Here is a 24,506-nt window from a genome sequence, read left to right as displayed (position 1 = left end):
ATAGATGGAAACTAGGTCTCATTATTTTCATTGATGTCCCATTTATTAGCAATCCAATCCTGTCCAGTTCCAGCATTTCCCCTGCCATGAGCTTCCCCTGTTCATAGCAGCTAGCTTTTACTACTACTTTTTCAGAGGTGGAGTACAACCAATGTGCCTCCACCTGCTGGAAGCACAGCTCAGGCCTAATCACCTCTTTCACACAATCCTTTCCCGTTTTCCGACCCAGCAGTAACTTCACTGCACAGGAGTCCTGACCCTCTCTAACAACCATGCTTGGACAACTGTAACTTCATCCCTGTAACACATCTGTAAGTCCACTTCCTCCATTTCTGCATGCCCACTCTTGTCCTTTGCAATTAGCAACAATCGCTTCACCCTTACCCTGACAAACTTCTTCCTTCAGCATCTCCCACTTGATGGAATATGCATGTAATAAGTAACATTGGTATTATGCTTACTTTCACACTACTGAAAGGAGACTGAAATGTACATGAAATTACAATTAAATCAATACAATGAAATGAATAACCTTAGCTGCATACAGGCGTTGATATACGTCAGTGGGGACAGTTGAAAATGTGTGCCCCAACTGGAACTCGGACCCGGGATCTCCTGCTTACATGGCAGACCCTCTATCCATCTGAGCCACCGAGGACACAGAGGATAGTGCGACTGTAGGGATTTATCTCTGGCACGCCTCCTGTGAGACCCACATTCCCAGAGAATGTTACTAGAGATATGTTGATGATATTTTGCAGCTATTTGATGAAAAAAAAAAAAAAAAGAAGAAGAGGAGATTGAAGCTTCCTGGCAGATTAAAACTGTGTGCCGGACCGAGACTTGAACTTGGGACCTTTGCCTTTCGCGGGCAAGTGCTCTAGCAGTGGCACTTGCTCTCGAAAGGCAAAGTTCCCGAGTTCAAGTCTCGTTCCGGCATACAGTTTTAATCTGCCATGAAGTTTCATATCAGTGCACACTCCACTGCAGAGTGAAAATCTCATTCAGGAGATTGAAGAACTACTAGCAGGATACAGTTTTTTCCCCAAAAACAAAACATTTACAGTAGAACATAAGATGACAAAAGCATAAATTTCTTGGAGCTTAAAATCACCAGCCACCAACAAAACCAGCATACACAGAAAACACGCATGCACAGACATAACACTGGACAACTGATCGTGCCATCCCACCACACAGAAACATGCTTCATTTAGGTCCATGCTACACAGAATACACTGTCTTGGTTTAGAATAAAACAGCCTCAGGAATGAGATAGATACAACAAAGAGCATTTCCATAAGCAATAGCTACACAGCCAAAACGATTGACAATTCAAACAGTTACACAAATGGCCACACTGTGAAAGAAGAGAAAGTATATGCCAGTATCCCATACCTGGGTCCCATATCACAAAAAATAGCTGACCTTAAAAAAAAAAAAAAAAAAAAAGTAACTGTTGCGTTCTCAACTAACAGTAAGTTTGGAAACTTACTTGTCCATACCATAAAATAAAATAAACATACATGAAACAACAATGGAATGGACAAAGTATCATGCCCCAGTTGTTCTGCCTACTATGTAGGGAAAACAGGCAGAAATTTCAAGACCCATTTTCAAAAACATGTAAATGTTTCGAGGCTCAATTACTTCAAAAAATTAGTTATTGCACAATGTATGTTGGAAACAAAACATGTCATTAGCAGACTAGAGAACAATTTGGTAGTACTTCATAACGAAGCCAATGGTAAGACCCTAAATCTGTTAGAACAACTGGAGATATACCTCCACAAAATCAAAAAATCAGCATCTATCCAGAATGAGATTTTCACTCTGCAGCGGAGTGTGCGCTGATATGAAACTTCCTGGCAGATTAAAACTGTGTGCTGGACCGAGACTTGAACTCGGGACCTTTGCTTTTCGCGGGCAAGTGCTCTACCAACTGAGCTACCCAAGCACGACTCACGCCCCATCCTCACAGCTTTACTTCTGCCAGTATCTCGTCTCCTACCTTCCAAACTTTACAGAAGCTCTCCTGCGAACCTTGCAGAACTAGCACTCCTGAAAGAAAGGATATTGCAGAGACATGGCTTAGCCACAGCCTGGGGGATGTTTCCAGAATGAGATTTTCACTCTGCAGCGGAGTGTGCGCTGAAAAGTTTGGAAGGTAGGAGATGAGATGCTGGCAGAAGTAAAGCTGTGAGGACGGGGTGTGAGTCGTGCTTGGGTAGCTCAGCTGGTAGAGCACTTGCCCGCGAAAGGCAAAGGTCCCGAGTTTGAGTCTCGGTCCGGCACATGGTTTTAATCTGCTAGGAAGTTTCAGTCAGCATCCATGTTAAATGAACTAAAAGGTTTTGCAAGCCACAGTTATTTAAGTAATTTTAAAGACCTATTCCAAAGTTATTCCTTGCATATGTGAATTGTTTAACAATTAGATCTCTGGCACTATGAATAAATTCGTCTTTGATCACACCATGCACAAAAAATCTCTCAAGTGTTTATAAACATGTGTATGCAAATGTTACTCTTGTCAAAAAGTTAAAAACACTTTTCTTGGGTTATGTAGTAAGTTCCCATTGTTAATTTTTCCCTGTATTTCGCACATATTTTCCACGTTTGACTTAAGAAATTCATAACCTAACATCAAACCTCTTATGGCAGTAATATGCATTTCACCTCATTCCATTCAAGAGAAAGAATAAAGCATGTATTAAGACAAATAACACCTGATGATGAGCCTACAGGGTCTGAAATGCAGTGTGTTTGTAATGAAACATGAAAAGTTGTGACCGAAGGCTTTTTTTAATTCATACTTCCAGCATATTGAATACAGTCATGTTTGAAGCTGCAAAATATGGATAAAATTAAACATAATTTTTGTAGCTTTTTAGTGTTGATTTTCATGTGTTTGCTATATGTTTGAAGTTCTTCTGCCTACTGTTTTGACACCATTTTCATTTCTTAATTGTTCTCATTTAATTAAGAAGCCCCCTTATTCTAAAATTTCAGACCCTGTATAGTTTTTTCTAGGTTTACTGTCTTGAAATTTCTGTTTCAGTTTGTTTAACGTGACTCACATTAGTATATGCTTTAACTTTTGTTTTATAAACAGTCTGTGTATAGTGGATATTTACAATTATTGTTTTAGGAGAGCAGTGATGATGAAGAAGAAAGTTCACTCTTGAGTAAATCTGCATATATTTTACGTTCTGGTGTGTATATGATAACAGACATTGAAAGATTCCAACCAAGAAGGAAAAAACCGAAATTGCTGTATAGAACATACAGGCTTTTGGGTCTAAAGAGTACCACACCAGAAGAACTTTATGCTAGAAAGGTATTACGAAATTTATAGATGAAATAAGAATACAATAATTTTTAAGTATTAAATTTTTTAAATTATATTTAATCATTTGTATAATTTTTCAGTTCTTCTGCTTGTTGAGTATTCTGTAGTTTTTATTAATTTGTATGGTTTGTTCATGACTAGTATAACTCATTATAACCACAATTTGTCAAGAACTTACTGAACATAACAAATCTATACAAGACAAATCTCATAATCCTCCAAGTGACTGTTACATGTGATACTTTTTATCTGGTATCTTCATTAAAGTACTGGGAGAGACATAGGAAATAAATCAAATGTATTATTATTGAACTGGAGTTACTATTTTGTTTCTTCTAGCTGCTTTTGTGTTCTCGTGTTTTAGATATGTAATCTGCTAACATTTACTGTCATAAACATCTGTAACATGTATGCAGTAATCATACAAGGGTAAATGTGAGGATTTTATTAGTTAATGTCTGCTGTACAAGCAATTTTTGGATTTGCTCTTTAAATTGGACCTTTGTATTGACTATGGAAGAGATAACTAACAGTGTTAGTTTAATCCTGGTACCACAAGAAAATCACAAGGTGTATCACTTATTGTCTTACAATGGAGAATATAAATGTAGAGCATGAATTCACAGTACATTGCATTTATGGAGTCTTATTACGAAACATTTATGATGTTGTTTGTCTCTGGTGTACATAAAACTGAGCATGCGTCTTAATAGCAACATGAGTAGCATACATGGGATTAAGTGTGTATTGAAAATTGTGTTTTTGGCTTAAATGATTGTAACAAGAGCTCTGCTGTTCAGTTCAGCATAGTTCTGTTATGCACTTGCTCTGCCAGCCGTAACACTTTCCACACTCTCATTTATCTGGTAAAAGCCACATTCTGAGGCTGAAAGCCGGAGAAGTTTGTATTCGGTCATAGTGCAGAGAGACTATGCATTTATATATTGTGTACCTCTATAGGGAGGAAACATAGCACAGCATTAAATGCTTGGGGAAGCTGCACATTAAGAAAGCTATTCCATTACATTCTTTAGCCTTCCATCTGTTTTGCTATGCTAACACTATCCTACAGTTTGCTGTGGTAAGCCATTAATGGACAGTATTATGCTGGGCAGACAATAGAACAATGCTGGATTGAATACAAGATACGTCTGTGATTATGTTATCCAGAGAAATTGGAAGTAGCTGAACAGACATTGGAAAATGGGCCAGAAATAAGATTCAAAGACACTTCTGTCAGCAAGATTGCCAACAGTTTCTGGGAGAATATAATTGAAGAAAATATAGATATAAAAAATCTGATAATACCACCAATAAAGATAACATTTCATCAATAAAGATGGTGTTTTGCAATTGAGTACAACATGAAACTTGGCCATCTAGAGATTAAAGTGGATGTGGCTGGTGCGAGACAAAAACCTTCCCTTATACAGTAATGAAATGAGCAATGGTGATATCATAGCCTGTACCATATGGCTGTATAAGAATGAGGGCAGTAACCATATTGTAGACAGTGGCCAAGAAGCACTGTGCCTAAAGGTTGTAGATGTGTAACCATTTGACACTGTTGGAAAAAACTAAAAGGAACTACAAATATGTAAGGAACTTGTTCAAAATAAATATAATTTTTTTTGTAATTTTTTGGTGATTTTCATATTCACTCTCATGCAAAAGTCAAGAGACATTAATTCTCACAGTGGCATTAGTAACCTAATTAACATCACCGTCTTTGATAAAACACCTTATTCCTAGCTGTAGATTAATTATGGTTAGCTTCCAGTAACTCGTCTCTGTAAATTCATTACAAACATCCATCCTAGGTTTTCCCCATGAGAGCAAATAAAAACTCTCAGTGACCAAAAATGAGGTGAATCCATGAATGTACAGGTATGATGTGATGTACGTATTCTCAGTCAAAATAACTACAGAAGCTACCATCTCCTGGTATATGCTATCAGTGGGTGCAATGTACTGAGAAGGCTGTCTCAGATAATTCATGATCCTCAAAAATACCTGACAGCAGTCATGGCAGTTCTGCAATTGCAGTAGCTCACTGGATGAGAAAAAAATGGATACATTTCAGTTGGACCTGAAAAACTGTAGAGCAAGTCACACCATAATCTTCTTCTCTTTGGGCCTTCCTAGATGGAAGCCCATACCATGGCGATCTGAGGAAGCAGCAGCTGCCATTACAGAATGTAGAAGAGCGTTTTGAAGCTGTACATACAACACATAAATGAACTACTTAATATCATTTAAATGACTGGGTGAAAGCACATTTTTAATTAAAAATGAGAGTACACACCTGATCTTCTCATGTATAAAATATAAACTCTGCTGTATTTGTGGCCATTGGCTGCATACAGAAATCTCTGATAATGGAGACATTAGCACCAGTCCCCTGAATATAATGAAACTTCTAGCAGCACATCTTGCAGAAATGCCTGCATTGAGCAGCCAGTGCACTACCTTCACAGATCATCAATGCCTGGCAAAATGCAGCACTTTATGCTTGTGCTCCTTACACCTAGAAACTTATGTCCTTTTTAATTAATAGAGACTCAATAGCCCTTCAGATTTGTGTCAGAATACTCCCCCATGATCCAACACAATGCACAATCAATAATTTTATTTTAAATTCTTCCATTGGTCCATGTTTGTGTAGAAAACAACAATATGGGACTGTGGGTACGCCTTGATGCAAAGCACTTTTGTTATTTATTTATTCCCAAACTAGTTTCAGCAATAATATCGCCATCACCAGTGGTTTCTTTGATTCTAAATCATGCAAAAATAGCATCCTTTATAAACAATGTAAAACATTATTACATGTGTGCTGTTTGGTTCCAGATACTGTTTTTTGTCAATAATTTCATGATACCTTATTTACTATATATCACAGCATGGTTTTTTTTATGTCTGTTTCCTCTGTATTTTCTGTGTTTTTGTTCTTGGCATAAATCATGTCTTATGCAATTGCATGGGTGTCTGTTAGTAAACAAATACAAAACTGTGAACTTATGTATGTCAGCATTATACACCATCAAATGCAATAAGTAAAAATAATAACTTAGTGGTTTTTAATTGAATATGGCAAGAAGAATTTCCATCATAATGCCCATCTTAAAACTGGGAAATATGCACATACAGAAATAACTGCAGTTCAATTTGTCCAACAGCCAGTGTCTGTAAATTGTTTGAAAGGATGGGCACTTTGTTGGTGCCTGGATTCTAAAAATCTTGTTTTAAATTCCAACATGGTTTCTGAGACACCCTGCCTACCATTGACCATATTCTGATCCTTGAATCTGCAGTCCGTGACAAATATGCTGACTGCTAACACCTGCTTTCTGCATTCTTTGACTTTCAAAAGGTGCAAAATACAACATGCCATTAGTAAATTTTATTCACATTACATAAAGTTTTTTTTTTCCGGCTGCCAGCCAGTTTTGAAAGAGAATTATTTATAAAGAGAACTCTTTATCAGTTGGACCGTCTTTATATAGTTAAGGATCACCGGCCATTGACCACCTCCTTCTGTGCTGGATGCACATGCATTGCCCGAACTCTTACGGGTCTCGGTAAAATTGTCTGCCACGAGTAATAAGTGTAGTGGGCAGGGGCACTACGAATGTAGTGTGTGGACATTAAGTTGGGAATGTGGGTTTCATGGGGAGCGTGCAAGGGATAAATCCCTACAGTCGCACTGTCCTTTGTGCCCTCAGTGGCTCAAATGGATAGAGCATCTGCCATGTAAGCAGGAGATCCCGGGTTCAAGTCCCGGTCGGGGCACACATTTTCAACTGTCCCCGTTGATGTATATCAACGCCTGGCAACAGCTTAGGGTCTTGATTTCATTATCATTTCATTTTGAGTCCAAGTGTGAACGTTTCCTAGATGTCAATACATTCAAGAGAATGGGGTTCTGCAGGTAGCAGAATATCCTCCTTGTGATAGCAATATTATAACTTCTGTGGAGTCTATAGCACTATACATTATGATTTCTGCTTATGTTACACCTGTACACTATAATACATTGTGGAGTGTCAACTTCAGAGAACTATATAAAAGACATATGACTGGAACCAGAATAATGGGTATTATTTCTCACCAGCAAAATCTCATGCCATACAGACTCAGATCAGCACATCCCCACACTGATCTTGACTTAGATCAGCTGCTACAGGTTGTTGAACAATTCTGCCTTTTTTAGGTCTGCTAATTGACAACCAACCAAATTGGTTATCTCAACTATGCCAACTAAAGGCTAACTGTATGAAAAAAAACCTCTCTTACATTATGAATGTGTCACTTGTTATTAAACAGCACCATCCATAATTCAGTTATTAGGCCATGTACACCATAGTGAAATAAAACTAGAAACAAAAGCCTTTTTGCACAAATCCATTCAATTCTCATTGCAGGACTGGATGCCCCACCTTTGAGAGTCAGGTGCCAGCAACTCCTGATCAAGTACGTGGTCACAGTCAAGCAGAGATGTAAATATCATTAGTACCCTACTATGTTACAAAATCAGAAGATCCTACTGTTCATCAATCCTCCCTGAACAGGCAGACCAGCTGAGCTGTGGCCTGAGGATATTTGTAGAGAATTTATATTTTCCACTTGCTTATATACTTAAAAGTAAATCTTGAGCTTCCTACTGGTGTATCCCCCACCATGTAGTATGTGTGGACGTGCTTTACAGTCCCAAGGAAAACACTGTTCCCACCATTTACCAACAAACTCTGCTCAGTACTTAACGATTATCCACATTTTTCGAGTTGTATACACAGACTGCTCCAAAGTCAATGATGTTCTTTATTGCTATGTTGATAGAACAATACTACTCACAAAACTTATTGGTCTCCAGTAACTATAATCTGTTATTTGAATTTAGGGAGCTGGAAACTCCGTATTTTTCTTTTGGAAACTGGCCACCTCATTGTGGCTAGTGACAAACTCACTGACAGGCTGTCTAAGGCGGCAAGCTCAATGGCTACTTTAGATCTGGGCATCCCAGAGACCAATCTAAGGACACATCTGTGGCGCTGAATTATGATGGCCTGGAGGAAAGGAATGGCAAACTACCGCTTATTCCTGAACGTGCAAGCAATTCAAGAGACTGCTAAGTAATTTCAAATTTCGTTCTGAGCCTTTCAAAAAAAAGCCACAATCATATGTCTCTTATACCTCAGCCACACCAACCCATTGTAATATTCCCAAGGTGGCTCACAACTCTTGTGTGAGTGTGTGTTAGGCTACCACGGGGCCCCAGCCTTTGCAGTAATACTTCCACTATCCCTTTTCCCCTCTGGCTCTCCATCAGATGGTTTTCTTGGTGCCAAACCTGTTTGGACCTGGTTCATGATTGGAAATCTGGTTACACTTCTGGCATTTTCTACAACTTTTCATTGAATGAATTTATGATCCCCATTGTTGGGTTTGGCCTGCCACCAATTTTCAGAATTCTCCAGAAGTGTGGATTGTGCAGGGAAGGTTTGCCCAATGTGGTGTATGCACCACCTCTGTGCCTTTCCATCTTTGCACCCTTCTGTTTAATAAGATAATACACCCAAAATCTGGCATGGTAGCCACCCTGTTGAGGCGGAGAGGGGGGGGGGGGGGATTGTCAAGTACCTGCAGGGTTGTAGTCCCTGACCACGCAGGGATTGCACTGTTGGTGTCCGAGCTGAAAAATCCCCATGTATACCAAGGAGTATGTGCCCATTGTAACTGGTGCACAGGGACTCCGAGCAGTGGATTACTGGTCAGCTAGCTATGCTGTAGGAGGAATATAGGGCTAAGTGGCAAGCAGGCAAATAGTCCCTCCAATACTTAGTTTGCAGAAGGACTGATTGAGATTCCTTCTTGGCTACAAAGCCCTTATTCTTTGTGGAGAACTTAGAAGACAAGTTTGGGGAAGTGGCAGCCATATCTAAAACAAAAAGTGGCTCAGTTTTGATCAAAACAGCATCTCCTGCTCAGTCAGGGGCACTGCTCGCTTGTAACATGCTCGGTGGCATACCAGTGACTGTCACTCCTTACTCCCCAGAATAGCCCAAATATGGTTCAGGCCATCATTTTCCACTGAGACGTGCTCTTTGAATCTGATGGTAAGCTACACACCAACTTGGAGTGATGGGTTGTACACTTTGTCCGTCAGGAGCATAGGGGGCCAAAAGATAACTGTGTCGCTACCAGTGCCTTAATCTTGGTTGTTTGCCTGAAAAGGTCAAGGTGATGCTATACTGATGCAATGTGAAACCATATGTCCCATCCCTCTCGTCTCCACTCCCTCCCTCCCATGCGGTGCTTGAAGGGTCTGAAATTTGGGCATATGTCTTCACTTTGAAATCCTAGCACTATCTGCAAAGATTGTGGATGAGTGCTGCATGTGAACATTCTTGTGCCCTTCTACCCGTCTGTGTCAATCGTGGAAAGCACCGTTCTCTCTGCTCAGCAGATTTCATTGTTTTCCAGAGAGAGAAGAAACTACAAGACTACAAGAATCTGGACAAACTAACTTACCAAGAGGCCAAGACGAATAAAAGCGATTGCACGTGGCATGTAAAACAGCATTGTGAGCTACAGCTGCAATCACATCGCCCCCTTCGGCGATGGTACTCTTGCCTGTTACACATCCTATGATGATGGGCCCTCAGGGCAGCTCGACCGTGCCTGGTTGGGGGCTCCCTTCTTGCTGCTTGCCCCCCAAACCTACTTTAGAAACAATGGCTTTCCACCCACCAGGGACATTGGTTCTGCCTCCCAGTGGGTGACAAATCACCTTCTTCTGGCTCCTCTCACCAGGTGGGGGTCCCTCAGCCCAGTGGCTGAAGGTGCCACAGGCTGCTGGTCGCAACGCTTTGTGATCATAGTCTTTACCTGAAACTGATTCAGAGAAGCCCTCACAATCATTGAAATCCTTTAAGGAGAGGAAATATAAGAAAAAGTCCTCCAAGAAGGAGGATATCTCAGTGGCCCCCTTGCCAGCAGATCATGCCCATTTTATTCCTGTGACCAAGATGGAGATTCTTTCGGCTCCTGAGGCTTGGCTCGCACCATACGACTGAACCTGGAACCTAAGTGTATTGATGCCATAACCCCTCACCCTGTGGCAGCAGGTGACCCTAGGACATAACTTGCTTCTGTGGTTCCTTCATGGCCTCACAGTACATTGACAAATTATTCTATAGTGGAATTGTGGTTTTTTCCACCACCTGGCTGAGCTACATCTTCTTTTAAGTACTTCCCCCACCTTCTACATTGACCTTCAGGAGACTTGGCTTCCAGAATAGTGGACCCAAGCCCTTCGTGGGTACTGGGTATATTATAAGGATCATGCTATCTGTGACGGTGTCAGGTGGAGTTTGCACTTATATTCTGGGCACTCTATATTGAACTTATGTCTCTTAATACACCTTTGGAGGCTATGACTGTTTGGATAAGGGCATGTCAGGGTATTAACATCTGCAATGTTTACTTTCCTCCCAATGGTGAAGTGTCTCAGGACATATTGTTTGCATTGGTTTCTCAGCACCTCCCACCTTTCCTAATCTTGGATGATGTCAATGCCCATAACCCTTTGTGGGGTGGAACCGCAATTGCTGCCTGTGGTAAAGATCTCGATCGCAGAAACTCACTGGCACAATTTGACCTTTGCCTCTTTAATGTCTATACCCCCACACACTTCACTGTAGCTCACGGAACTTTCTCAGCCATTGACCTTTCCATTTGCAGCCCTGGTCTTCTCCCATCTATCCACTGGAGAGTCCTTGATGACCTGTGTTGTAGTGACCACTTCCTGGGTCTTCCTGTCCCTCCCTGAGTGTCGTTCTTGTGGTGGCCTCTCAACAGTGTTGTCTGGGCTGCTTTTGCCTGTGCTGTTGCCCTTAGCTCCCTGCTGTGAGGATATATTGACGAGGCAGTCCAGAATACAACTACAGCCATTCTTTCGGCAGATGATTTGGCAATCCCCTGTTCCTTAGGCCCACGCTGACAGAAGACAGTACCTTGGTGGTCATCAGAAGTCACAGAGGCCATTCAGATTGTAGGCAGACTGTCCACACTCATAAGCGCTGTCCATCAATGGAGCACCTTATTGTCTTTAAACAGCTCCATGCACAGGTCCGCAACCTAATAAATCGATGGAAACAAGGATGCTGCAAGTGATATGTTTCAACTATTCGACTGTGTACCTCCCCTTCGCAGATTTGGGCAAAGATCAGACATCTCTATGGATACCAGACACCTGCAGGTGTACCCGGTGTTACCTTGAATGGTGCTGTCTATGCTGACCCAGATTCCGTCACTGAACATTTTACTCTGCTCTATACCCGAGCGTCTGCATCTGGGGCTGTCTTTCGTGTCCTAAAACAGCAGGTGGAGTGAAAGCCATTATCTTGTGCTGTATGCCACCTGGTGCCATATAATAGTCCATTCAGAAAACAGAAATTGGTCAGTGCCATAGTCTAGTGCCCTGATACAGCCCCAAGGCTGGACCGCATCCACAACCAAATGATCCAGCACCTACCATTGCATTGTCAGTGTCATATCCTTGTCATCTTTTAACTGCATCTGGAGCAAGGGCAAGTTTTTATCATGATGGTGAGAAAGCATCATTGTCCCAGGGCTCAAACTGGATAAGCACCCTTTAGAGATGGACAGGTATCACCCAACTAGTCTCACCAATGTTCTCTGTAAGATGCTTGAACACATGGTGAACCAGCACCTGTGTTGGCTGTTTGAGTCTTGGGGTCTTCTGGCTTCATCCCTGGGTGGTTTTTGCCAAGGCCATTATAATAATGATAATCTGGTTTATTTGGAGTTTGCCATCCAAACAGCTTTTGCTGGATGTCAACATCTTATAGCTGTCTTCTTTGACCTGCAAAAGCTAATGACACCACATGGCGGCACCACATCCGTGCTACCTTGCATGAGCGGGGTCTCTGGGGTTTGCTCTCGATTTTTATCCAGACCTTCCTGTCGCATTGTACTTTCCAGGTTCGAGTTGGTATAGCAACAGCTGTGGGGTCCTCAGTATCACCCTCCTTGTAACTGACGATTTTTGCCTCTAGTATTGCTCTTCTAGCGTGGGTGTCACTGAACATCAACTGTAAGCTGCCATGTGAAAGTTGCAGGCATGGCCCCTCAGCTGTGGCTTTCGGTTTTCAGCATTGTGCACTTCTGTCAACATTGTACTGTTCACCCATACTCAGACCTTTATTTCGATGACTAACTGCTCAATGTAGTGGAGACTTATCGCCTTTTAGAACTGGTCTTCGATGCTCAGTTGCTGTGGAGTCCCCATATTTGCCAGCTTACGCAAAAGTGCTGGCTGCACCTTAATACATTTCGCTTCCTGAGTAACAACAGCTGGAGTGCTGGTCACTCTACTCGTTTGAAAGTTAACAAAGCTCTGATATAATCCCATCTTGATTTTGGGAGTCCGACATATTGTTGGGCACTGCCTTCAGAATTGTTGGGACTGGATCTGATACATCCCTGCAGGGTTTGATTTGTGGCAGGAGCCTTTCGTTTTAAGCCTATGAACAGCTTACTCGTGGAGACTGGGGCACTTTCATTGCACATCAGGTGCCATCAACAGCTTGTTGGTTATGTTACCCACATTTTCAGCTCCCCCAATCATCCAAACTACCATCTCCTCTTTCCAAACATGGAAATCCATCTCCCACAACGGTGGCACAGATCAAGGATTACTATCGGAATCCACATCCAGTCCTTCCTCTCTGAACTCCAGTTGTTTCCTCTTCCACCTCTCCTCCGGCCCCACATGGTGCATCTCTCGTCCAGAACTTCACAAGGTGTGAAAGACTCAGTTCCTCCCGAGGCCCTCTGTCACCATTTTTCCCTATTTGTGGTGCAATCTGGAGTTCAGAAGTCATCTATACCGATGGCTTGATGGTTGCTGGTCACATGGGGTCTGTTTATATCCACATAGGGCAAACTGAACTGTGCTCCTTGCCAGATGGCTGTAGTGTTTCCACTGTGGGATTAATGGCCATCTCTTGTACTCTTGAGCAAATCTTTTCCTGCAACGGTGAGTCCATTCTCATCTGCAGCGACTCCATGAGCAGTTTGCAAGCGCTACCCTCACCACCCCTTTGTCATTGCCATCTAGGATTCAGTCTGGACCCATGGCCACATTGGGATCCTGTGAGGAATGAATTTACTGATAGCCTGGCCAAACTGGCTAACAGTAAATCGAATCTTGAGATCTATACTACAGAAACTGATCTCCAATCAGTATTATGCCATCAAGTTTTAGGAATCTGTAATATGGAACAGCTCACTCTGAGTTCACCAAACAAACTACAGGTGGTAAAGGAGACTACGAATCTGTGGAGCTCCTTCATGCAGGCTGCTCGCTCAACTCTACCATCCTTTGCTAGCTCCATGTCGACCATACTTGGCTGACTCATGGTCATCTACTCTGTCACAAGGACCCCATGCCACTGTCATTGTGATTCCCATTCGACAGTGGTCAACATTTTGCTAGACTGTCCCAACCTAGCTGCCCTGCGCTGGACTCTCGATCTCCCTTACTCACTTCCCCTGGTGCTAGGAGATGATGCCTCAGTGCCTGACTTTAGTTTTATGTTTTATTTATGATAGGGGCCTTTATCACTCTCTTTAAGGTAAGGCCATTTAACCTTATCAGCCCATTGAAGGGTAGGCTGAACACCCTGTTGTGTCCTCTGTCCAGACCAGATTGCAGCTGTCTGGGTTTGGTGGTCCAGCCCAGTCCTCACCCTACCTGCTCCTTTATTCTGCTTCCCTCCTCTTGCATGGTCTGTTAGACTTGTTCACCTTTTGTCTGTGCTTCTCTTGCTCTGTCAATGCTGCTAGTCTTCCCTAGACAATTTCTGGTGATACATCTCTAGTAAGTAGCAGGGACAAATTGATGTACGTCCCCACACTTCACTATGCTTTCAGGGACTTCAGGCTGCTCCCTAGATGGGACGTCTTGCCTACCTTTCCTCTGATGTCTCACTTTCTCCTTTATGTCCCTTGTATCGCCTTCGTTGACCTTTCATAGATCTTGGGGGTTTTCTTCCCCTGCATTTTGTATGGTTGGCTGTCTCTGATCTACAGTCATGTAGACGTGTCTGTTAGAGGAAAAAGGGACCGATGACCTAGTACTTTGGTCCCTTTAACCAACCAACCAACCTTTTGAATAATCATGCATGTTAAAGCACAGTGTCCAGTATGGGGAGTTGCTCCAGCCTCGAATCAAATTCAGCAGACAGATTAATAATGACGGTCAGTGAGCTGGCCAGCCAGGATCTGGTTATTTGACCATTTCCCACATCCCACTAGGTGAATACGGGGTTGGTCCCCAAGTCCCACCTCAGTTACGCAATTCACAAACATTTGGAAAACTTTCATTCACTTTCACGTAAATAATACTACACAGACAATGTTGAGGTACATAAATTCTGTTCAGAGGGGCTACAGGGTGGCAATAGGAAGGGCGTCTGGGCACCCCATAAATTAGCCATGCCAAATTCATTAAATACCATGCTGACTGCACCGGTGTGGGACAAAGGCACAAAAAAAGATGATGTATCAGCCACACCAAACTTGCCCAAGAGTCTGTCCTGTGATAAGCAGACACACCCCAGTGTCCCTGTGGAGGACCCATGATAATATTTCATATCCTTGTGGAGTGTGTTGCTCCAGCTGATCTGTTATGTAAGCTGAATCAACGCATGGTGTTACCTTCAGATACTTTCAGATAGTACAACAGCTGGTAACAGTTTTACTTCTTACGAAAAAATGGGCACTATAACAATATTTAATGATGCCTCTTTGTGCAGTGGTACAGGCCGTGTGTCTGGGGGTGGGGGTGGGATGGAGGGGGGGAGGAAACTCTTCGCAGCACTTCTGACCCAAGTGTGCACAGCTACACTCCACCCCTGAACCAACAAACATAGTAACTTTTTACCTATGCTAGCCTGTAGATTTACTCCATGTGTTACCCCTTACACCAATCACACAAGTCACAGGAAAACTCCTCAACGAACGTTACACACGATATGGTTTTTGAGGGTGGGGGGGGATGTTTCTTGGCACAGGTGCTAGGCCTTGGAGCCATTCATCAGTGGCCATCTCTGCACGGGCAGGCAGTTCTCTCTCTACTAACTAAAGTAACAGAGCAGTTGACGATGGCTACCACGTGGCTGACACAATAACTCTGAGCACTGTCTCCTCATGTGGTGTCAGTAAATTAATTTTAGTGACATGTTGGTTATGACATGGTTAGTACCTCATATCCAGAACGGTAGCCAGTCCGTTGTGGTGGGGCTGCCATTTACTTGTTGGTTGTAGCCCCTTGACAGCACAGGGATTGCTCTGCTGATGCCTGCGCTGTTAACTCCCCATGTATGCCATGGAGTAGATGCCCAACTCCCTGGGGCATCGGGACTCCCGGCAATGGCCATCCTGCCAGGTGGCCCTTGCTGAGGCTGGGTGGCGCCCATGGGGAGGGTCCCTGGTCGGAGTGTGGCATCACGGCAGATGACATGCCATGAAGCATAGTGCATCATCTCTTGCTTGTGGTCCGCCGCCAGCAGTCTCTAACCGGGCAAAGTCTTCCTTCAGTGCTAAGAAATATGACACCAAATTGTTCCCCTCCCTGGCCACACTACTGGAGGAACGCCAGGCTAAGGATGGTAGTGAAGCTTATTCTCCCCAGTACCTCGTATGTGTGAGAGCTGACAGGGAATCATTCATGTCCATGAAGCATCAGTTTTTTGTTGAGCATTTGGAGGACAAGTTTGGGGAGGTGGAGGGCTTGTCCAAAATGCGCTCTGGGTCAGTCTTGATCAAAACAGTAACTTCTGCCCAGTCGCATGCATTACTCGCTTGTGACAAGTTAGGGGGATGTTTCTGTTCTCGTCACACCCAATAAGAGCTTATATATGGTCCAGGGTTTTATTTTCACAGGGACCTTCTGCAGTCTGACGAAGAGCTGCTAGCCAGTTTAGAGCAGCGAGGTGTTCATTTCATCCGGCATTTCCATCGGGGTCCGAGGGATAATAAGGTTGCCACTGGTGCCTTCATCTTGGTGTTTGAGGGTGACACATTGCACTGACCCTTAACATAGACAAATGAAATGTATTGCGAATACATAGAAAGAAGGATCCTTTATTGTATGATTATATGATAGCGGAACAAACACTGGTAGCAGTTACTTCTGTAAAATATCTGGGAGTATGCGTACGGAATGATAGAAATGGAATGATCATATAAAATTAATTGTTGGTAAGGTGGGTGCCAGGTTGAGATTCATTGGGAGAATCCTTAGAAAGTGTAGTCCATCAAGAAATGAGGTGGCTTACAAAGCACTCATTTGGCCTATACTTGAGTATTGCTCATCAGTGTGGGATCCATACCAGGTCAGGTTGACAGAGGAGACAGAGAAGATCCAAAGAAGAGCAGCACGTTTCGTCACAGGGATATTTGGTAAGCGTGATAGCGTTACGGAGATGTTTAGCAAACTCAAGTGGCAGACTCTTCAAGTGAGGTGCTCTGCATCGCGGTGTAGCTTGCTGTCCAGGTTTCGAGAGGGTGCGTTTCTGGATGAGGTATTGAATATATTGCTTCCCCCTACTTATACCTCCCGAGGACATCACGAATGTAAAATTAGAGGGATTCGAGTGCACACAGAGGCTTTCTGGCAGTCGGTCTTCCCGCAAACCATACGCGAGTGGAACAGGAAAGGGAGGTAATGACAGTGGCACATAAAGTGCCCTCACCACACACCGTTGGGTGGCTTGCAGAGTATAAATGTAGATGTAGAGAAGGTCAAAGTGATGGTCTACCGCTGTGACGTCAAGCCATATATCCCTCCCCCAATGTGGTGCTTTAAGTACTGGAAGTTCGGCCGTATGTCTTGATGCTGTACTTTCAGCATCACAAGTCGAGATTGTGGACGTCCATCACATCCAAATACTCCATGTGCCCCACCTCCCATATCTGTCAACTGCAAGGGCATCGAATCACCTTGCTCACCAGACTACAGGATTATACAGAAAGAGAGGAAAATCATGGAATATAAGACCCTGGACTGACTGACCTACACTGAGTTTAAGAGGGAATTTGAGCACCTATGTCCTGTGGCTATGATCTCCTCTTAGGCTGCTGCTACAAGAACAGTTGTCGCCCCATCAGTTCCTCACATTCCTGTTGCCTCTCAGAACCAGAAGACTACACCTGCCCCCTTGACAGTGGGGGTCACTTCCCTCCCTGTTGCTCCCGCACCACCTACTTTGGGAGCGCATTCAGTGATGTTTGTCTGGACCCCAGGTCACGTTGGAATCCCAGGCAATGAATTTACTGACAGGCTGGCCAAACAGGCTATGCAGAAACCGCTGATGGAGGTTAGCTTCTCTGCAACTGACCTGCGTTCTGTACTATTCCACAAGGTTTTGTGGCTTTGGGAGGCGAAACGGCATAACAACAACCTGTGTGCCATTAAGGAGATGACAAATGTGTGGCAGTCCTCCATGTGGGCCTCTCGCAGGGTCTCTGTGGTTCTCTGCTGGCTCTGCATTGGCCACACTTGGGTGGCACACAGCTGCCTTCTCCGCCGTGATGACCCACCTCAGTGTCGGTGTGGCACCCGGCTGGCAGTGACCCATATCTTGGTGAGCTGCCCCGTGATGGACTTTTTTGGACTTTTCAGTTACCGGACTCATTGCCATTAATTTTAGCTGACAACGCCTCATTGGCTAATTTAGTTTTACGTTTTATACGTGATGGTGGGTTTTATCATTCTATATAAGTTTTAGCGCGTGTCCTTTGTCTCTTTGTGCTCTCCACTCTAATGCTTTTAGGGTGGATGTTTTAATGTGTCGCAGAGTGGTTGGCTTTTCCTTTTTATTCTTGTGGTCGGCCAGCCACGGTCATCAGCTCTCTTGTTTTTACCCCTTCTTCCTGTTTCTTGCTTCTCTCTGTCGGTTTCTTTTCCTGTTTTGTCCATAGTAGTGTTGGTTGTCCTTCTGTCATTCTTCTGGTTCTTCCTTTCTCCTGTTATTGTGTTGTACATCTCCTTTCTTTTCTTCTTTCCCTTGTGTAATTATTTTACTGGGAATAAAGGACCAATGACCTCACAGCCTGGTCCTCCCCCCCCCCCCCTCCTTCCCCCTCCACCCCCTTTAAACCAAACATGATGTGATTTATGGAACGTGATGTTTTCATGAATAATTGAATGGAGAAAGTACTTTTGCAGACACAAAATTTATACGTAAATAGTTTGACAAGTGATTTACAAAATTTATACATACATAGTTTAATAAGTGATTTCAGTTTATGAATGTCTCTTTGTCACTTGTCTAACTCAGTAAAATAAAAAAAGAAAATTATTCTGTGTTTGTCTGTGTCAATGATCAGGGCACAAATTCAAATTGGCAGAGGCTTTCTGCTCTTTTTATTTGTCAAGTGTGATCTACTCCATAGTAAGCTGTGAGGTATCTTCAGACTTCTCAGTATATTTTTACGTGATGTAGGCAATTGCAATACTGAAGTATTCTCCTTGTGTCTTTATGTAACATTTTACAACACTAAATAAGCTGGTATCTCATGACCTCATATTATGTGTATGGCCATTTTTTATATTATTAAAACTTATTTGAAACTATAGTACCATCCATTGTTTCAGTGCAACTCATTGCGTATTTTCAGGTGATGCAGAACCTTGGCACTCCAGGAGTGTTCTACATGTGGTAATTAACACAATAAATGTGCCTTGCTTATCAGTTTCTGTTTCAGGAGAGAACACAGATGAGTGTTCCAGATTTAGCATCACTGACCTCTATGTCAGATTGACAGCATGTTGTAAACATTGTGTATGTAGTAGCCTTATATCTTCTGCAATAGGAATAAGACATTTGAAGCCCTTTGGTGCAAATTCGTGTTAAGAAATTTGGGCTTTTCAGGAAATACTGTTAACTTGAGGTGTTGCGTATTATATGAATTTTAAATTTATCATCATTTCGTGTATCTGTTGGCAGATAGACAATGAAGAATATGGGGAAGCACTTGCATTAGCCAAAGCATATAATTTGGACTGTGATCTTGTATACCAGAGGCAGTGGAGAAATAGTTCTGTTTCAATTGCCACAATTCATGATTATCTTGTAAGTTTCTTTCATTAATATTTAATTTGTTAAATTTGTAAGGACACGAACCTGATTTTTCTTGAAGCTGAATATGTTGTGGCCAGAGGCAGTTACTGTGTGTGTGTGTGTGTGTGTGTGTGTGTGTTTTCTACTTTAGAAGAAGACCTTTTGGCCAGAAGCCAAAGTGTATAGCAGTCTTTTTGTTGTGCATGCCTGCAACTCAACGTCGCCTCTATAAGGTGAGGTGTCCTTTCCATGATGATGGTCCTCAGGCACTTGAATACTCTTCATGCACAAGATTTTAGTCACACATTCCAGAAGTTAATAATTAACATTAAAGCCATATATAATGTTGTGACTGAGTGAGGTGATGCAGTGGTTGAAGCACTAGACTCTCATTCAGGAGTGCTGTTAAATCCCTGAAGGACCATTTTGATTTAGTTTTTCTGTGGTTTCCCAAAACAAGCTGGTATTAATGCTCAGATAGTTTCTTTGAAAATTACATAGTCAATTTCTTTACCCTGTCAGAACTTTTACTCCATTTCTGATGACCTAGTTTGCAGAAGGATGTTTGTTGCTATATCATCACTACCAGATCAGACAGTCCCAAAAGTTTTAATTTTACTATAAGTTCCAAATCATCTAGCAAATTTTCTAAAGGATTTAAATACTACTTAAACAAGAGTTTATCAGAATTTTATTATGGCATTGTGACTCTATGAAGTTTGTGGTTGTGCTAGGACAGGAACACCCATGTAGTACCCATAATGGAAATGTTTTTAAAGGGTAAGACATAGGTAATTGGAAAATGAATTCAAAATTTTCATTCTCGTTCATCTGTGAGAGAACCCAATGCATAGCATGTAGAATGATCAAACACAGTCCAACTTCAATGCCATCTGCATCACAGTTCAAATGGAAACATTGATCATACCGATGACACTTGAGTTGGCCAACAGATCTGGTTAAACAGTGAGTAAGCTGACGTAAGTAGTACAAACCCCCCCCCCCCCCCTCCCCTTGCTCTCTCTGATACTGCCTTAGGAGCCAATGAGCAATCAGAGCCAGCTGAAGCAAACAGAGGGGACACTCATTTGACTGAGGTACAGTTAGTTAACAGATCTGGTTAAATGGTGAGTAATTTGGAGCTTCTGACTAGTGTGCTCCCTTTGGTTATCTACAGTGCTGTTGTAAGAGATGATGAGGAAACAGATGAGGCAACCATTTGATGAAGATCTGTCACTGTCTGTTTCAATATACTTTGTCATACAGGGTAGCAGCTACATTGAAGTTAATATAGATTCACAGATTCTTTGTACAAAAGTGCTTTGGCTAAGAATATTATTATTTTTCTAATCGGAAAATAAATTTATTTTTTTAGATATTTCAAAATGGAGGTTGGATGTGGGCAGATTTTTTGTATTTTTCCTCATTTAAAAAAAAAAAAGATTGGATGACCAAAACCAACTAGCGTGGGTGGTTTTATGGTGCAGTTGTAATAATGACTTATCTCCATTGTCATTTAAAATGGTTCCACAAATATTATTTATAATGTTGGGGGCCATAAAATAAGATGATTTGAAGTACAGAAAGGAAAGCATGTAACAGTATAATTTATCTTTCATAGTGCAGAAAATCCAGTCTCACTCACGTCTATTTATTATTTATCTCATTTCCTTTGCTGATTATCTATAAATTTTCAAGATCTGCTATCTTTATTGTTGGACTTGAATAATGGTACTGCTACTATTATGTATCATTCATTACTGTGTCGTCCACATTTTGGATTTGATTTGACTATAGCCCAATGTCCTAAAGTGCTGTCATTACTGTTGGGTTGTCAAGATAATATACATCATTGAATTTACTTCAGTAGTGAAGACTGGTTTATGAACAAGAAGGCAAACTACAGTTTCCTATGTAAATCTGAAACTGATAACAATATCATGTTAATAGAAGCAAATTATTTGAGTTACCTATGATTAGGTGGAGGCAACACTATAATTTAAATGGTTGAAAACAGAATATTATTCTCTTGTCAGTTAGTTTGTGCGATTTGAATGTTTTAAATGAATAATTCAGTATGTGTTGAGTCACCTAAACCTGACATTCATTTTGCTTAAGAGTACAGTGACATCCCTTTGAATGGTTACACACTGGTAATTGTATTGGAATTCATTTTGCTTAAGAGTAAAATGACATCTCTTCGAATGGTTACACACTGGAAACTGCATTCTGTTATCTGTATATGGTGACATGTTACATTTTCTCATGTCACTAACTGTATTCTTTCCAAGGTATTTCTTTTTCATACTAATACTGTATAATTTGTTCTTTGTCTTAATTCACTCTTTCTCTTAATCATGCAAATTATCATTCTAATATAAATAATAAGGATATTTGAACTTCTAAAATACATGCATTGATGAAAAATTCTTGTTCAATGTTAGAGCAAGATAACCAAACGTTCGTGGGTACTTAGAGAATGTATAGAAAGAGTGCCCGAGAGCTTTGCAGCAGCAAGAGAACTTCTGGAATTTGGTCTTAAAGGAATCAATTTGGAAACAGTGGTGGCTGTGGGAGAAGGTATTTCTGATACATTCTGCTGTTGAAAATAATTTTGTACTCTCATTTTCTTAGAGTTAATTACTTTTATTACAGGAATTGATGGAGGCCATTTTATTCTGCAACATCCTGATCTGGATTATGATGATGATGATCTAGATGCAACAAAATCAGAAGAGAGGAATAATCATCTACTGCGGAAGGTAAAGCCAAATGCACAGTAACAGTTCCCTCAGAAATGTACATATCCAGTAACGCTAAGAAATGTTCAAGGGGAATACTGTTTGATTACAAAAAAATGTACACAATACTGTACTAAGAATCTGCAGTTAAATCCACTGGAAGAAAATTATATTTAATGGGAGCAAGCCAAATGGCATAATTGATTTTGTATAATGCCTGATTTTAGCTTTTAATGATGCAAACCACATTGCAAGATGATGAATTAAATGGTTTTTTGACAGATCAATCCACATAAGCTAAATAATGACCAGAAGGAACTATTGAAATTCAGGATATTGCTGTTACATTACCTTGATATGCTGCGTACATATGAGGTATGTATTCCTGAAGTTTGGTGTTGAGTCACAAACAGTACTTTGTCCACTTCATTAATGGAACCTTATTTTTTGCAGATAATTATGGGTGGACCACACTTGGCAGATTCACTGTATGATTCCTCATTCTATCAGAGATTTCGCTCAACACCGCTCATGGTATCAGTTGTGGAGTTTGCGAGAGAAGGAAACTGCGAAGCAGTGCAACACATGTTTACATACCATGGTTCAGTGGTACTGCCACATTGGCTACCTGTTTTGTCCAGTTTTCCTGAAACTATGGATCCAGTGAATTATCAGGGTATTCTTCCAGAATGTGGAGTTGAAGGTGGTGTTGTTCTAATAGAGCAAGCGCAGCTGCGCAAGAAGGAATGCTTTGAAGATCCTGAGTTTCAGTATGTGTTTATAAATGGCATGTTACTAAATAAGTTAAATGAAAGTTGTCTGTGGAAAAATTAAAAGCAGATTTGGTTTTTCTCCTACCTCTGAAACATATTAATTTTCAAATCTGTTAAGATTCCTACATGTCTGCATGTCTTAAGCACAAAATATAATAAATGTTTCACCTTAGCAACATGATTATTCTCAGCAAGGTTCATGGAAACTGTAGAAAAGCTAAAACTTAAGATAGAGAAACTACAGTGAAAAATGAATACTTATTATTGTCATTATAAGACTTTGTAATTTGCTCTAAGACGTTAGTGCTGTTGGCAGTTACTCTCAAATTTTATTCAGCTTAAAAATATACACAAACCTCTTACTGCAATTTTTGTTGTAGATGTGCTCTTGATATAACTCAGGATGATGGATCCACATTTTTGTATGAGGAGGAGCCAGATTTAAAGCAGTTCCAGTGCCCCATTGAAAATCTTGAACCAGAACTAATAACAAAATGGTACAGATTTCAAGTTCATCAGCTTGAATCAAGAAGTGGGATTGTTGATCATGCTTTAAACCTGCTAAACCTTGGAAAGGAACGTAATGTTGTGGTAAGTGTTTGCTCTTGTTTTGCTTTGGACTGATTCTCTGCCTCTTTGAAGACCAACCATCCAGTCTTGACCTGTTAAACTTGCTTCATCTTACCTGTAGTGCAGCTGTCAGTACATTGTGTGCCACCATTTGATCTCTTATAGAAGACTTGGTGTAAGATAATAACACTCTGAGTGAGGCTGGCACATCTGTAAATGAATAACAGATAAATTGGGTAAAATATTAATGTATTGTTGAGGCCCAGTGTTCTTCAGTTTTGTAGATGTACAGTCATGACTTCAGTTGCACCAAGTTACAAAAGTCTTTATCCCAATTTACATAGCTCACATGACTGTAACTCCTTCCTCTAGCACCAGCACTACCAATAATCAAGGAAAATTTACTTTGGCATGAATTTACACTGGTAAGCTGCCACAACTCTGCTATGCTTTGCTTGTAATTGTTGCTACCTGCCATGCAGAACTCCAAACCACAATGCTGAACTACTGGCATTCGGTGACCCAATATTCAAAACAACCAGCATTGTCACACACAAGTAGTCATCAGTGATGATGAAATCTCGACAGTGAACACTGGAATAATCAAAGTACGTACACGAATTGGGGTGATGGTACCATCGTGCCGTGCATAAGCTTTGTTCATTATACACCACTGTCAATGTCTGTATATGTTGTCATAAATAAAAATATACTTTGTAAACACAAAACAAATTCTCTTTCTAAGTAACTTTACTAAGTTAGACATTGTTGACATAATAAGAGCAAAAACATCGCTTGTGCCAGAACTGTGCAGCTGACATTTGCTGCATGTCTGGGCTCTTCAGAGACCAGCCACATTCTCCATGTCAGTGGCGCATCATCCCTACTTCCTCCTGTGCTGGCTGCCAGTGATGTCACA

General features: G+C 41.5%; 1 protein-coding gene across 2 annotated transcripts in view; it reads left to right on the top strand.

Annotated features, from left to right (window-relative positions):
• Positions 1-24,506, top strand: part of LOC126262433 (NBAS subunit of NRZ tethering complex-like) — a 412,445-nt gene that overhangs the window by 76,154 nt on the left and 311,785 nt on the right. For both annotated transcript variants that reach the window (XM_049959075.1, XM_049959074.1), the window contains exons 11-17: positions 3,149-3,337; positions 19,390-19,515; positions 21,948-22,083; positions 22,159-22,265; positions 22,527-22,619; positions 22,698-23,014; positions 23,398-23,608. In XM_049959075.1, the coding sequence (XP_049815032.1) occupies positions 3,149-3,337; positions 19,390-19,515; positions 21,948-22,083; positions 22,159-22,265; positions 22,527-22,619; positions 22,698-23,014; positions 23,398-23,608 (1,179 nt within the window). The remainder of the gene's footprint in view (positions 1-3,148; positions 3,338-19,389; positions 19,516-21,947; positions 22,084-22,158; positions 22,266-22,526; positions 22,620-22,697; positions 23,015-23,397; positions 23,609-24,506) is intronic.

The sequence above is a fragment of the Schistocerca nitens genome, chromosome 6, assembly GCF_023898315.1.
Source record: "Schistocerca nitens isolate TAMUIC-IGC-003100 chromosome 6, iqSchNite1.1, whole genome shotgun sequence".
Lineage (NCBI taxonomy): Eukaryota > Metazoa > Arthropoda > Insecta > Orthoptera > Acrididae > Schistocerca > Schistocerca nitens.
Note: the sequence above shows the minus strand (reverse complement) of the source record. Positions and strands in the feature narration are given on the sequence as shown.